At 44.3% G+C, this 17,045-nt stretch overlaps 1 protein-coding gene across 4 annotated transcripts in view; it reads left to right on the forward strand.

Annotated features, from left to right (window-relative positions):
- Window positions 1-17,045, forward strand: part of LTBP4 (latent transforming growth factor beta binding protein 4) — a 1,283,510-nt gene that overhangs the window by 824,261 nt on the left and 442,204 nt on the right. For all 4 annotated transcript variants that reach the window (XM_069644515.1, XM_069644518.1, XM_069644516.1 and 1 more), the window contains 2 exons: window positions 9,066-9,313; window positions 16,051-16,153. In XM_069644515.1, the coding sequence (XP_069500616.1) occupies window positions 9,066-9,313; window positions 16,051-16,153 (351 nt within the window). The remainder of the gene's footprint in view (window positions 1-9,065; window positions 9,314-16,050; window positions 16,154-17,045) is intronic.

Here is a 17,045-nt window from a genome sequence, read left to right on the forward strand (position 1 = left end):
ATTATAACGACATGCCATTTTGTACTCCTCTAACCGTCATTCTACCACTTCTCTGTAGTATTACGAGGGTGATAGTTACTTTGGTCGCAGCTTTGTACCCTCAGTTCGCATGCCGACCCACAAGACCATTGTATCAGTCATTCGCTTAACACACTCAACTGCCTCTATAAAATTGTGTCCTGATATCTCTGGGCCTATATTACCATTGATCGGGGAAATATCACTGTGCTATTTCATATTTGTACACCTCCTTGATTAGGTGATTCTCACTGTAATACTTGTACTCGTATCCAATAGTCAATGCAAATTGTGCCATTATTAGGACCTTCCACCCTATCATGACCGGAACGTTTTCCATTGTGATACTATAGTGACATACACGCACATCTACTCTAGCTCACTATGTATATGACTCTGACCACGCTCCTCTACATACTGCACATCAGCAACCCGCCCAGTCCCTTCCCTATTATCTCATCATACTATCAACACACTTCTTTTCCATCCTTTACACGCCCCATGGTTCACATGGCCTACCTTACAGGGGCCTCAGCTAGCGTTCACTTACATAGGACGACGGACATTGTGTCACCACACAACCCGTACCTAAACGACCCGGCACTATGGCTACAATACTTCGCCTCCAAAACTACACCTAACCAACCATGCCCCATAGCTTCCAGAAATTCTAAATTGAGATCTAGAACTCATTTATTAACTAGTAGCTCTCGGACGCTGACGCTCAGCAAGTCCCCTGTTCACCCCTCACTTACCACCAAGAACTTCCATTCAACCAAACTACTACCGAATCAACAATCTATTCTCCTAAGAAATCTCAGATTAGATCCAGATTCAGTACATTAACTTCACACCTACAGGCAACGTAGATCAAAAAAGATCTTGCCCCCAAGGCCTTGTACACAACCCTTCCTAACACAACTGTCAACAGAAGTCACACACCAACTCATAAAAACATCCCGAAGGACAAATTGATCAAGGCAGCCCTTATCAATGCTCGATCTATCTCGGCCCATGCACTGGATATCACTGACTTTCTAACCACTGAAAACCTTGACTTCCTCGCTGGCACAGAAACATGATTACATGCAACCTCAGGTCCATCACTATCTCTAGCCATCCCAGCCAACTACTCCATAATCAGATGTGACAGAAATACGGCCCAAGCTAAAGGGGGGGGGAATCGCCATTATTTTCAAGAACTCACTTGACATCAGAGCCATCCCTAACCTCCAGATCTCTTCGGCTGAATCTCTATGTCTCAAATTGCCTTTATCCTCCAACCAGACGGTCACATTACACATCATTTACTGACCACCTGGTCCAATCTCAACCTTCTCTGAGGACATTCTGTCACTCCTTACCAACAATGTCAAACCTAACTCGCAAAGTTTAATACTTGGAGACTTCAACCTTGGCTTTAGTGACCCAGCAGACACTAATGCTAATGACTTAGCTAGTACACTCTCAGATCTAGGTTATACCCATCATATTTATGAACCAACTCATAACAAAGGTAGAACCTTAGATTGGCTTGCTGACCTTAACTACAATATCAATTTGACCACCATCACAACATGCATTTGGTCAGACCACCACAAGATAACATTCGCCATCAATGCCACTCCTCACTGTCCCATTATTAACACCGCACCAGCGACCCTCCCTCGTAATAAGAAAAACATTACTACAGATAAACTGCTCCCCCTCATTCTTCCTATTCTCAACAGTACACTACACACTGAGGACCCTACAGTTTTGGTTGACGCTTATAATCAGGCTATCCTGAAAGCATTAAACATCATTGCCCCACTTAAAATGCGCAAAGCCAAACCACGCTCCCATCTTAACTCCTGGTACACACCGCAGTTGAGAGAACTTCGCAAAACCAAACAAAATGCAGAAGCACGCTGGAAAAACTGCCAATCACTTAATACCAAAACCACCCTGACCATAGCTTCCTCAAACTATAAAGGAGCTATCATTCTAACCCAAAAAAATAACTATAATGAACATATCATTCACGCTCAATCGAATACACAAGAATTGTTTAAGATCCTCAAAGAACTTGAATCTCCCATTGCCCCTATCGACAACTGTAGCACAGATGCTGCGTGGTGTACTAACATCCAGAAGGCACTACTAGACAAAATATCGATGCTCCAAACTAAAATTAACCAAAAGAAACTACTCCTGCCGACCAACCCTGTTCACAAGACATCTAGCAACATTAAGACTGGCCCTGATCCATCTATAAAACCATTCAGCTTCTCTCCACTAGACACTTGGGAAGTGGTAAACATCAGAAAATTAAAACCGTCCAATTGTCAAGGTGACTCCTGCCCAGCTCCTATCATTAAAGCGGCTGTGCAGGACCTTGCCCCTTTCATCACTCGTCTTATCAATGCCTCTTTCAAATCAGGCATGATACCTGATAACTTAAAAGATGCCTGGGTCATTCCACTCCTCAAAAAACCCTCACTTGACCCTAGCAATCCCTCTAATTACAGACCTATTACGACAGTGCCTTTTCTACTAAAGATATTGGATCGCGCCGCTTACCTACAAATTCAAGCTTATCTAGAAACCAACAATCTCCTGGGCCTCAGACAATCTGGTTTCCGTCCTAGACATGGCACAGAAACGGCCTTGATTTACCTTGTAACACAAATGCATGACATCAAAGACAATGGTAAACTAGCACTCCTATTACTACTTGACCTATCAGCGGCCTTCGACCTTGTCAACCACCAAATACTATGCCAACACCTAAAATCAGCTGCGCACTTCTCTGACTCCGCCACCTCTTGGATTAGCTCTTTCCTTGCTAATAGAACTATGAGAGATTTCTCTCCCTCAGCCTCTGCTGAACCATCTCCTGTACTCTGTGGGGTCCCTCAAGGATCATGTGTCTCCCCTACGCTCTATAATGTCTTTACTAAGCCATTATTCAATATTCTTGACTCCATGGGTGTCTCGTATACTAATTATGCCGACGACGCCCAGCTACTAATCCCAATCTCATGAAATCACATTGAAGATTCCAAAGTCCTTACCGGTATTTACTCAGTAATCCAATCCTGGATGGAGCATCATGGACTCTGTTTAAATGATGAGAAAACTGAGATACTAATATTTGGCTCCCGTTCCAGAGTGAACAAACTAGACCCTTCATTCAAATCCTTCATTATTGACGGCAACACCATCTCAGCTTCCAATATTACTAAAACTCTCGGCATTTATTTAGATGACACCTTATCTTTCAATAGACAAACCAATGCTGTTGTTGCAGCATCCGCTTACACCTGCAAGCTTCTTAGCGCATGCCGGCCTTTCCTCACTACACCCAACTGCATCACCCTGGCTAGAACGCTAGTTATGTCCAAAATCAACTATTGAAACTCACTCTTTCTAGGGACTAGCCTTAGAAACATGTGCAAATTACAAGTGACACAGAACAACGCTATCAGGGCTGCCCTTAACATCCCAAAGAAGTCACATATATCCAATACAAGACGTAACCTTAATTGGCTATCTGTTAAACACAGAATCGCTCTCAAAACTCTAGCCTTAACACACAAAGCCAGAGCCCACCTTGCCCCAACTTAGCTTTCTAACAGACTACTACCACACACTTCTTCAAGGCCCCTAAATTCGGCCCAAGCCCACACTATGTCCATCCCTAGATTTAAGCTGCAGAACTCAGGGAGTTCTAGCTTTCCTGTACAGGCGGCTAAACTATGGAACTGCCGATGTCCATCAGATCGGAACCATCCTTCCATATCTTCAAAAGAAAATCTACACACTGGTTGCATGAACTTGACTGCCAGGCGACCAGTGGTACTTACTAGCATGTCTGCAGCTGCGGTTATGCCCTTTGCATTTGATTGCACTCATCCTTGTGTCTTGTTTATTATTGTTGTAAATATGTAATTGTGTAACTGTACTCTCCTATGTAACTGTATTGCCTAAGAGCTTCATAGCTGTAAGATATGCGCCCAGCTGCCCCAGGGCCGGGTGCACTATACAAATAAATAAAATACAAATACAAAATACACTGTGGTCTAGCCTTGCACTCACCGCTGTGATGGACTCCCTGAATCCCCACTGTGTTTCATGAGGAAGCACTTAGGATCCAGAATAAAACAAATGTACCAATGTTCTGAGTCATGGCACTAATGAGCTGCGGATGAAGCTCCCTCCACAGTGTCTGACCACAGCGGAATGCATGCAGACTCCAGTAAAGAGCCACACTTTTCAGACTTGCACCAACTGGCTTTTAAATCGAATTCCAAACAAGGTCTTTTTAGCAAAGGCTACCTCCATTGCACGACTGTCATCAGTAAATCAAGAATGAGGTTCTCTTCCGAAGCCAACCTACTTGGCGCTTCATCAAATGTTCATATTTAGCCAAGTTCAGTTTGGGAACTCTTAGAATAATGGATGACGAAGGTACTGTATATGTTGGATGGACCATAGAGTTTCTCCGGGCGCGTTGTGTATGCTCTTCCAAAGGGGCTAGATCTTAATGACTCTTTTTCAGACATTTTTAGTATTTAGTCTGCCTCCAGCCAATCCTCTTTTTCTCCTAGCATCCTGATGTGTTACCATGGGTAATCCGGACGTGGACCCCCTCTCAATGTACTTAGAGGGGTATAGCTTCACCTCACTGATGAGGCCCAACACGGTGGAAAAATGGGACTGGGGTTGCTCTTGATTCTGTGGTTCACAGGAGAATGGCCTAGCATTTGACTGCAGGAATGTCTTTGTGGGCGGCATGAGTCTGATGTCCAAATGGATATGTCTCCTTTGTGAAAGGTACAGTTATCTAAAACGTGGGTATAGACCCTCCCAAGTGGCAACAAACATTGCCTGGCTCTGTACGTTCTCAGTTGAAGGACTCCCACATGTTTTCCACATATCTTGATGAATTTATTGTTAAAGAGCTTGTTTTATTCTATCGAAGGCATGGCCCAGTACACTCACACCAGCTAAAATACAACCCACTGAAGAGAAAGGCCCCAGAAACTCTTGCAAGGATCACAAGTGTTTATTGCCATACAAAAGGAAAAGTGCCAACAAAGGACGAACGTTCTGCCTCTGTCCACCTTTGTGGCATGTTATAAGAACAAACAGCATCACTAATGACGCAATTACAGGTAGAAAAACCCTCCAATCCCTAGTGGATGGTACATATACATGTTGAGCCTGTTCCACTATCCTAACATCTGCGTTCCCTTGTGTGCTCCCAATTGCCTCTGCCTGTGCAGGCGTGGTCATCACCCCTTCCAAAACTACTTTAGCTAACTTCCTCTGCACTAGTTTTGCCTGATTTGCCTGTAGATGTTGTGCTGTCTCTTTTTCACGCTCCTTTATTCGCTTGCAATGGTGCACTATTATACTCTGTATTTCCAGCCACCCCTTCACCTCAATGCCCACAATTTTATCTAGTGCCTTCTGTACGTCCTTCAGTAAGCCCCTCTTGATCACAAAATCGAAAAGAGGAAGTGATCGGTCCCAATGGTCCACCGTTCTGCTCTCCACAGCTCCTGAACCTTAATAATGTACTGCGTGGGGTCTTCATCCTCGCCCATGACATGTTGCATAATTGACTAAATGTCTGACGTGAAAGGGTAGGCGTGCTGAAACACACCCACACTTGCTCTCTGATGTTATTGAATGGTGTGCCGTCATGCGCATTGTCATCTAATCTCACTCCCGCGTAACCTGCTTTAACCCACGTGTCTCCAGCCTGATCTTCTACTATTGCCACAAGTAAACCTTTCATATCACCCATGACAAGGGGCACACCTGCAGTCTGTTTTCAAAATGCACATATCCACTTCCCCATCCCCGTTGCCAATGGCGGGAGTGCCTTTTCAAATTGTTCTTCTCCGTCTGTGCCCAAGGCAAATACTGTGCTCGGGCCATGCCCTTGTGTGTTAGCAGCATGTGCAAACCCACTCTTTTCACTGCTTTTCTTTTGACGCTTCCCTTTTTCCTTGCCACTGCCATCAAGCCAAACCTCCTTATCCTCTCGTTGCACAAACGTTGCACCCATGGGGTTGTCTCTGGTGCCTGCTGCGCTTGCTCCTCCCTATCATCTTCAAACTCATCCACAGTAATCCACCCATCTTCACTCGGCCACCTTGCACCCCTGTCGGACCTCATGTTTACATACCCTGTGGTGGCTGCTCGGCAATTCTCTTCCTTCTCTATGTGTACATCTTTCATTGCCGTGCTGTCTAATCTAAACAAAATATCCCCACACCCTATTCGTCCAAACCGTCCCTCTTCGCCTCACTCTGTGCCCCGCTTCAAAGAGCAGACAGGACTTCTGTGAAAACGGCTCCTGTAAAACTCTGGGAATTACATGTTTTGGGGGACTGGTCGCTGCAGGTGGGCACAGCTCCTCTAGAGAAGTGGCCTGGAAGCCTCCGTCAGTGCTGGGGTTTGCTGGGATCACATTAGGGTCACCAAATGAAGTCACGCCCCTGTGCGCTCACACCAGAAAAATACAACCCACTAAGGAAAAAGGCCCACAAAACTCTTGCAAGGATAACAAGTATTTATTTCCATACAAAAAGGAAAGGCGCCAACAAAGGACTCTGCTGCCATGGAACGTTCTGCCTCTGCCTGCCTGCGTGGCATGTTACAAGCATAAACAGCATCACTGATGATGCCATTACAAATAGAACAATTATCCAATCCCTAGCGGATGGTACGTATATACGTATATATATATATATATATATATATATAGGTAGAGACTTTTCCATATGGGATACCAGACCATTGTCCCATCTTCATCTGTCCGTCTTCACCCATGCGGGCACCACTGGGCTCATCATTCGATGCCAGTTTGGCCTAACAATCAATTATACTCTAGTGATAACAATGTTATTCTATCATGGTTACACTACAGCTGGCAGATATATGGATGGGCTCGGGGAGGGCTGAGGTCACCCTAATTCTTTCACTTCACTCGTTCCCCAGCAGATCAGCAACTCCCAAAGCCCTCCGCCTTCAGTTTGTGCTATAATTTAGACGCCACCCTGCACCTCGCTGCACAAATCATGTGACCCACTTGGGATGGCGCGATAGCCTTGCCTTCTGATCTTAGTGATCGATCGGGGATGCAAAGGTTTTTATGGACGGTGGACTGGGCTTGGATGATCCTGTCGCATGCAGGGGTCTCAGGATGAAAGTGCTGCAAAGCTTTATTTCTCATGCAGGGATCTTTGGGGACAGGAGGGCTTTGCTATCCTGTTCTGTGGAGTGGGCGCTGCTCCCTTCTCATGACCTTGCTGGGCGCATTACTCCCAGGCAGTGAGGGCCTGTAACTTCTGCTGAACAATGGTGAATTTCATGGACTCTGTGAGATCTGGTCTGGGGGGGGGGTTGTTTGCACTCATGTAAGGGGTCTGCTGTTTGGCGCTGGGAATACTGTTCGCTGCACTTGGGACTACGTTCCAACATGGCTGCTAATTTCTGAGATGACGTCTACATTTGCATGTGTCTACTACCCGCTCTGGCTTGGCCGGGCATCTTTCCCCACACACACCCCCCCTCCCCGCTACTCCCCGCACGGGCCCACTATCATTTATTTCTCATTTGGCATCGCCTGGGGGGTGGCGGGGTGAAGACCCTCTCTCCTTCCCAACACCATCCACAATTTAGAACGCATTTTTTCATGCACTGCCACAATTAGGTCATGGTTTTTTTCATTCTCTAAATAAAATATATTTATTCAGTTCAATTCAAACCAAAAGCATTATGAAATGAAGACACACTATAACACACATAAAAACCATGACAACAACTAACTGCAAAGTATTGAAAGTAATTACGTTGGTCAATGTTGATTTCAAACGTTCTGCGGCTAGTAGCCCAAACTGTCATCATCGAGTCTGATAAGGCTATTTTATTTGTAAGTGACTTTTAGTCTGTTTCTACATCATTTTGGTTTTTGAGTGATTGTATTGCTTTCATTACCCATCCCCATTTTCTCCTGAGGACAAGCATGCTTACTTCTTAGCATTGTCCCCGAAAGTGTGCAGCTTGCTATATGTGGGTGCATTGGTCAACAACTGGGTACATTCTGCTGTAGGTTGGAATTCTGATCTTCCTTGACACGTCCCCACCGCCACAAAAGTTAAAGTGCCAGCAGCCGCTATACACTGCCGTCTGAACTGTGTAGTGGTGTTTCTGAGGGTGAAACAGACACATTAGTTGATATGGTTCACAGGGACGTTGTCAAATGTGTGAATGATACAGCCATCTTTTTAAAGTTCAATAGCGAATACAAATCAATACAAGCGAACAAGCGTGTTTCTATAGGGACGCCTTGGACCCTTTTGAATGGTCACCTTGAAAATCCATACATGCAGAAAGATCAATGTAGAGCTGAATAAAGCATAAGCATACATGCCCTTAAGGACATGCATTGGAAACACTTATACAAATATTGATTTTATCATTGACAGGAATGTAGATGAGGCTTCAGATCGCTATCGTTCTAAGAGGGGAATGTTAATATCAGGCAACAACCCAAATGATTGATCAGTGACAATAATACATTTGTACATGTTGTATTATTTCTAGCTATGCTATGTTATTGGGTTGATTAGGTTTATATTGTGTCAATAGTGACACTATGCCAAGACAATTATTGTATACATATTTTGTTATAACCAATTGTACTTTTTCATGCCCTGAAGAAGCACACCATACGCGAAACATGTGCAAATGTAGCAGTATTTCTAAATTGCTTACATTGTAAACAAATAGAAAACAAATGTTTTTCTAAATCAGTACAATTGAACTAGTGAAGTTGTAAATGTTTGCTTTTTTTTTATTTTTTTTTGTATCCCTGTCAGATCAGAGGTAAACGCTAATGGAAATGTTCCCACGTATGTACATCAGGCAAAGTGCTATTTGGAGAGTCATTGGTGCAATACACACATTGTACAGCTTCACAAGTAGACACCCCCCTCTGAACCTGTCGCGCAGCCTGAAGCTTTATTTTATGTTTGTTTCTGTTCCAGGTGCAGCCTCCATAGTCAAGGTTCATGTCCAGCATCCGCCAGAGGCCTCTGTAAAGATTCACCAGGTGGAGCGCATGGAGGGGCGGGGAGGGGAGCAAGCCAACCCCCACCGGGAGGTGTCCAGGAACTCCCTGACCGCTGGGAGGAGATCGCTCTACAGCGTCCAGGCCCAGAGCAGCTCCAACAACAATGGCTACACCGAATCCTCAGGGTTCGGCTACTGCTTCCGCCAGCTGAACAATGGGCAGGTAAGGCGTCTACTAGACTGGACCAACCCTTTCCGATTGGACATATTGCAAAAGTACTCTAATTTTTGGTTGATTCCTTACAGTCCTAAACAATGGAACGACCTGAAGCATTCAAAAATAACAGACAGGTTCTGTTTAGTGTTAAAGTATGGCGACAGTCCAATAGCTCCACCACCCCCATTACTATTTCAAAACATAATAAAAAATATTATTTAGCGCTATGAACCCTCAGGCACTGCTTATTATTACCCACGCTGTGTGGTGCTCATTTATCGACCTCGGCAGGATGAAAGGCGAGTTTGGCCCTGCCGGGATTCGAACCTGCGTCTGCAGTGCTATCTGACCGGCTACAATGAAACGATGGAAGTATGACAAAACTGAGAGTGAACAGAATATCTGTTTCAGTCCTCAGGCCAGGATTCTAAAGTTTCCAGTTTATGGCCCCAAAATGTTTGGATAGCTTTAAGCTCTGGTTGCTAAAGACAGAGCTTCAAAATGGCCGCTTTAGGAGGAGAGGTTCCTGGCAGCATTCTGAGGACATGTTCTAATTACTAAAAGCCTGTCTTACTTTGAATAAAATGGAAAGGTATGCATGTACGTGCTTTCAGAGCGAGCCCAGGGACCACACTCTGATTCTGATGCCGCACACAGATTCCTTTCCCCCCCCCATGAATGATTTTACTCAATCTGACGCCCCTCTCCCAAGAAATCTGCATTGCATGCCGGAGACCGCCAACACCGATGAGTCCCCTGCAGGTAATTTTACAGGTCCACGAGGCGGAGTGGACAAGGAAAGAGTGCAAGCGAGGCAAACTCACATTTAGTCTTTCCATTTTTCACTCTGTTGCACGTCAAAGTAAACACTACCTGCAAATATACGCTTTGCAGGCGGCATTTACCAATGCATTCGTATGGAATGTAATCCGCCTGGTCCATAGGAATCCGTTTGTTGCACACTTGCTTGAAAATCCATTGTGAGTGATACAAGGACCGCAGCAGCTGATGGTGATTTTCAGTGCAAGGGCATTCTTAGCTCCACTGGCGACAGAGCACACAGAGAGACCTAAATAATGTAGAGTAATAGATTTAAAATCCTTTATCTATGTTAAAACATGAAAAAATCCCATAGATGCCAGGTCACCAATAGTGCACTGGAGCATTTTACAGCATTTTTCTTGATGGCTGTGGCCACACAATATGCCTGCAGAGCCTTTGAAAATCCCCTAAATAACGATGTGTCCAGCATATGTAATGGCAGTGCCACCGAAAAACATTCATGATGATACACCCACTAGATATGGCAGCATTCATGCTGAGAATGACATGGATGATGCTGCGCCCACAATATATGCCGTCCCTCCCAAGGTAAATCTCTTTCATGATGCTGCATCCAGGACTTATTCAGGCATTGCCACTGTAAATCACTCTGAGCATTTGTAAGGCTCCCATCTTATGGCATTTATTTTTTCAACATTTTCATGTGTCTTGATCCATATTTAGTTTTTGGGCATTTTATCAGTATTTATCCACATAAATGTTTTGCTCTGTAAAAAATAAATTGCAACTAGTATTTTTCCACGTGTATTGAAATTTAAAACATTGGTTCTTGGTTTCCTGTAATTAGATGGTCACGGAACTTGATTGTTTGCTCATCAAGCCAAGGCCCATTTTCACTTTAAAACCAAACCACTGCTGACCTTAGCAACACGTCTGTAGCCATTAAGAGAACTTCAAAGAGACATACATTACATTTTAAGCATCTCAGTTAAGTTACTTTGCACAGGTGTTGGCTTGCAAGGCATGATAGACAACCCAGAGAACTAAGCAAGAGACCTGAATTCCTGCTTCTTTCCATTGTTTACAAATAAGTATTGAAAAGAATCTGAGTGTTTTCTTTATCTGCATTTATGTGTAAAACTCTGTGAAAGCAGGGAGACTTCATCAGGTTGTGCCCCAATTTATTGTAAATGACTTTCATGATTTCTGCACCACAATATATGCCAATATTGCCACTGTAAACCACTTTGATGTTATTGTACCCACAAATTATGGCAACATTCGCAATGCATTTCACTTTCACAATGTCGTGTGAAACTCAACTCCACGCCAAACAAACACATGCATTAACTGGGTTTGCACACACAAACTCACTCAATCACGCTCACACAGAAACTCATAGAAACAGCCATGCATGCTTGCCAAAACCCATCCACTCACATGCACGCACACAAACATGCACCTAGCGAGGGGTACTTGTGAGGTATGCGCCTAAAGATGGGTACTTGGGAGACATGTTCCTAAAGAGGGACCCTTGAGTGAGTTGCTTTGTGTTATTCCTTGATGTATGCTTTGAATGTGACACTGTCACGCAGAGAACAGTGGTATGTTCTTGTTGGCGTGGATTGGATTAGCTGCAGTGAATAGGCAGAATTCATTTTCAAATCCTCCCCAGAAGGCCTATGACATCAAGACAAGCAGAGGCCAGCCAATGTTTTGTTTTGACTCCAGTGTTGTCTTTGGTCAAATGTTCTGTGCAGATGATTAATTTCACATGCTTCCCTGCAGGTGGCCTCTCTTCATTTCCCCATAGATTGCAATGCATTACATGTAGCAGTGAAGCATGACCTGTTGCGTAACACAGGGCTCTAGAAGGTCAAGAACCCAGAATGCAACAGAGTGCGGATGTGCCAGCATGAGCAATTTAGGGATTTGGAAACATGTTGAATACTTAGCAACAGCATAGTGGCGTTTTTTTCTTTAATTTCAGTTTAATCTTTGTAACACGCTAACTGCAGGAAACCACTTTGAAACGCCAATTTCAGAACTCCACTTCCAAAGCCCAGGGAAACGCAATCCCGTAGGAGTCTAAGCCAGGGACTGAGAAAGAAAAATAGGCTCAGAATTTGGAGGCTCAGAAGACAGCAACAAGAAACAATCCCTGGGAGCGCTAAAATGATTCAACTTGCTCTTTAATATGCACATTATAATCCACATCAAAACCGTCGAACATCTTATGTTATGTTACTTGGCATTTGTATAGCGCCTTATGTATCATTGGTATGAGCTCAAAGCGCTGGTAGGTTGAACGCCCTTGGGAACCGTAGTTCAAGTCAATAGAGAGAGAGCGTGTCGTTGGGTGCGTGGGTGCACCGGATATGTGTGCAGCTGGTGTAGTTGTTAGATGATTGCTGCTTTCTAGCGATAGGTGTGGTGCTGAGGAAATCAGTTGGATATGTTCAGTCTGGTGGGTGGACACCCAGACTGGGTTCTGGCTGCATTAGGCCGAGGGACGCCTATGTGAACAGCTAGTCGGAATGTGCCCAGCTAGCTGCGTCTTATTAGGGTGATGAGGTGATCATGGAGTTGTGTTCGTATGTGAACAGTTAGGCCGAATTAACAGGGGTATAGCTGTGTTCTGGTTGAATGATGGTGTATAGTAGAGAGTAGGCGTAGTGGTGGGATATGGGGGCTATATTTATAAGTGCCTGAGACGGGGCACGTGAGCAGGACCGCGGGGACGTACACAGCGTCATACAGACATATAGCGACAGGATGGATACAGATATATACGGGATACATATATATATGGGGATACAGGTAGATAGCATATATAGGGGATACATATATTTGGTAACATCATGGTGAACAGGTGTTGCCTCTATCCGCACCATCCGCGACATCCGTAGCATCCGTGACATCCGCTCCATCCGTAACATCCGCACCATCCGCACCATCTGCAACCTCTGCACCGTCCGTTCCATCCGCTCCAACCGTTCCATCCGTTCCATTCAGTCTATCCGTTTTAGTCACTCCATCCGTTCCATCCACTCCATTTACTCCTTTATTTTCTCAGTTCAATCAACTCTGATTTTCTGTTTACAGTGTCTGTTCACTCCATTTACTACATCCATCAACTCAATTCACTCCAATCATTCCCTCCGATCCATCCATTATGTCCTATCATGTGGGTGTGCACCAGGTAGGACAGTTCCATTGTGTGTTGCGTCATTCGGCTGCTGGGGGGTATGGACACATCTTGGGTGGTCATCAGTGTTATGGGAAGAGCCATGTTTTCAGTAGTTTGCGGAATGACAAGTAGTCTTGCTGAGTCTGATGATTGCCATATGTGCTTGTGCTTTCATTAACGATAATGCCTTTGTTAAACAGATCTGTTTTCAGGATTGGGCTTGCCTCTGTGCTGTCATTGAGGTGCTGCATGCCATCTCAGCCAGGAACTGACCCATTAGGCTAGGCCGAGGCAGATGTCTGCATGCAAGTCAATATAGGTTCTTGGATAGAACCAATAATGCAGCGGGACAGCTTTTTCGGGTTCTGTTTGTCTGGGGAAGGATCGGTTTACCTACGAATGGTTGAGTAGAACTAGAGAGAAGGTAAGGCCTGCAGTTTTAATAAAGGCTGTCTTCATTACCTTAAGCATCAATATGATTCATGGTTGGCCAATAAGGACTTGTTGTGGCTTTTTGGCTTTCTCGGAGTCTGAAAATCATCCCTGGGAATGCTTCTAAAAACAGATATTTAAAAGGGCTAAGGTGTCTGGCAAGACTGGCCGGCTGAGTCCTGGGGGAGTTCCCCTGTGGGCCTGTGTTCCGCTGCTACTGAGGTCTGCCCATCTGCCCATCTGCCCATTTTAAGAAGATCTGAACTGATACACAACGTCCACCCAAATACGCGGGTGTTGGTCTGCTGCTGCTTCACTGCAAGTTGTGGAGCACTAGGCAGGAACGTCATTTCGGGGTTGCCAGGGATCACATCTGCGACCCCTGAGCTCTCCCTTGTTACCCCTGTGGTCTCCCTTGCTATCCCTAAAAAAAAGAGAACATTTTTTTTACATTGTTTAAAAACATTTTTTTAATTGGAGCTCCTGGGCTGTGACCAGTGCCATGTGGCTCTTTGTTTCTGGAGAGGCTGGCTTTCTTGTTCAGGCCTCTTAAAAAAAACGGGGGGTTCCACAAATGTAACACTTTCGAGCAGTGACCCTAACACATCATTTGTCTTTCTGGAATTCTATACAATAATTGCTAGAATCATCAAAGGTTTATTTCAGGCACACTTCAGTGGCTGAGTCACTGATTTAGTCTGTTCTTAAACACCTCAAATTCACAATGCAGGCACAAACTTCCAAAAAACATTACAATAAGCATCAATTTCCAACTATGTATTTTGCTTTTTGTAAGTTGCAGTTATAGCATGTTTTTCTGCCTTTTTCTCTGTTACGATCATCAAAAGACATTCCATCTCGGTGTCCTCGTTCACTTGACAAAATCCTTGTGCCTAAAAGCTTGTGTACAGTGTAGATATGTTTGACCAAAGGACATAAAGTGGCTCTTGATTTCATTGTGCCACAATGAATGCTTTGTTGTAATGTGTCTACCTTCCCTATCTCCATGTTTTTCTGCCTTTTTCTCTGTTACGATCATCAAAAGACATTCCATCTCGGTGTCCTCGTTCACTTGACAAAATCCTTGTGCCTAAAAGCTTGTGTACAGTGTAGATATGTTTGACCAAAGGACATAAAGTGGCTCTTGATTTCATTGTGCCACAATGAATGCTTTGTTGTAATGTGTCTACCTTCCCTATCTCCATGGCATGCTGTTCAGGATGTTTGCATGAGGTAACTAGGGCCCAGAGTATGAGATGCTGTGTGAGTGCGCCGCTTTCCCTGTGCTACTCTAAATTCTTGAACACACAATTATGAACCCTCCCAATGGTTTGTCTTTTGCCAACCTCTGAAGCCTGAAAAGTAGATCCATGCAGGCTTGACATGTGGCCAACTTTGCACCAGACCTGCAGATGAACTGGCCTTCAGTTACCAGTTTAATGGTATCCACTACAGAGTTTCATTTGCTTTCTGACTTTGAGAACATTCAGAAATGTAATTGCTCATTTTACTAAAGCTGGCAGAATAGCTATAGCCAGTAAGATAGCTCAGTGTGTTGATGCTAGCTGCTGCGATGTGTGTGTGATCTGCAGGTTGCCGGTTCGAATCCCAGCAACGTCAACTCATCCTTCTTAGATTGATAAATGCGTATCAACACAAGTTGGCTGATATTGTTTGTATAGTTCTATATAAAGTGCTTAAGCGTAAATGCTATTTAATAACACATAATTATCATGTGGCCTTGGACGTCTGTATGCATTCACAGTAATTGGTAATATGGGCCTGTACAGACTGATATTAACGATACATATGGTGATCCATTCTTGTATGAAATGTATATCACATTACAGTGATATTGTAACCATATTTTTCGTAGTGTACTTAGGGACAATGCTGTGTGATGCCACTTCCAGTTTTTTTCAAGGGGTGAAAGGTTGTGTTCCATCGCTTCCTGTGATGTCACTTTGGGGTGTGGTCAAATGACATCACTTCCTGTGATGTCACCAGAGGTCAAGGGTCGTGTGGTGTCACTTCCGCTACACCTGCCATATTGGTGAAATGACGTTCCTGGCACTAGGTCCCCTCAGCTTCTGTGGAAGCATCCATTTTGTCACTGTGGCCGTCACCATCATTGGTACAGAGACCTGAGTGTGAACCTGCAGGCGAAAGATCCCCAGCAATGTGTCTGCCTGATGGCAGGAGATGTGTTACTCAGGGACGCCTCAGTCCTCACAGCCTTGCAAAGTTATCTCATCCTCCCTCTCGATGCCAATACAGCTGGATTCCCAGGCCTATTCTCAGGGGCTCGCTCATTGTGTTCTCATCTTTTTCTTTGCAGTGCGCTTCCCCTCTGCCTGGTCTAAGAACCCAAGAGATCTGCTGCCGAGGTTCCGGGATTGCCTGGGGGGTCCACGACTGCTTACCCTGCGCTGGATACCAAGGCAAGCCTTTTCCCCCTTCACTTCCACTCCTGTGATAATGGTGCTGCTCCAGAGACCCCTGTGTTCATGTAATGTTTGTCTTATGTTCTATACTGGCAATGTCCCAACATATAACCACCTGACTGCGATTCAGAAAATATGCGCACGTGTATGAATGCTTTAAGAAACTCGTGGTCTTCTTATTGTACAGGTTGCAACAGAAGATGTTACATTAAACAAGGCTGTCTCTGCTTTAACATTGCTGGCTATGGAAAAAATGTACTCCAGCTCCTGTGAGGGGGTGGGGCTGGGATGAAGTAAAGGCATGGAAGTGATCGGCTTTTAAAACGTGTTAGCAAACACATGGCTAAAATAACATTGTGTTTTATAGATCCGGCGTGAAACATATATACATCATGTGTCATCAACATGTATTACCCCTAGCCCGCCCCTGAGTACTAGACACCACCCTAGCCCCCTCAGATGAGGCACACCCAAGGGATCCAAGAAAAGTATTATGAAAAGTATTATGTATTATGTCAACTGTTTGACTCGGTCTAAACTCGAAACATATCCATAGCACACCCACAACCGTAACTGTAACTGCTGAAGTATTTGACTAAGCACAAAAAAGTAACTGGATGTTACCATCTCCTTAAGCACAAGACCTGATATGAACTGTAACTGCATTAAGTACTTGACTAAGCATGAAAAGTATCTGGATATAACCATCTCCTTAAGCACAAGACCTGTTTTGGACTATGTCAAATATGTAACTGGCTGTAACCATTCTCTTAAGCACAAGCACCCAGATTCCCAAGGGTTAGGTGTGCTATATAAATGTAATAAATAAATAAATAAATCACAAAATAAACCAATCGGACCAAATATAAATTCTTACAGTATCATATTG

The sequence above is a fragment of the Ambystoma mexicanum genome, chromosome 2p (assembly GCF_040938575.1).
Source record: "Ambystoma mexicanum isolate Mex_15411 chromosome 2p, UKY_AmexF1_1, whole genome shotgun sequence".
In the NCBI taxonomy this organism is placed as follows: Eukaryota; Metazoa; Chordata; class Amphibia; order Caudata; family Ambystomatidae; genus Ambystoma; species Ambystoma mexicanum.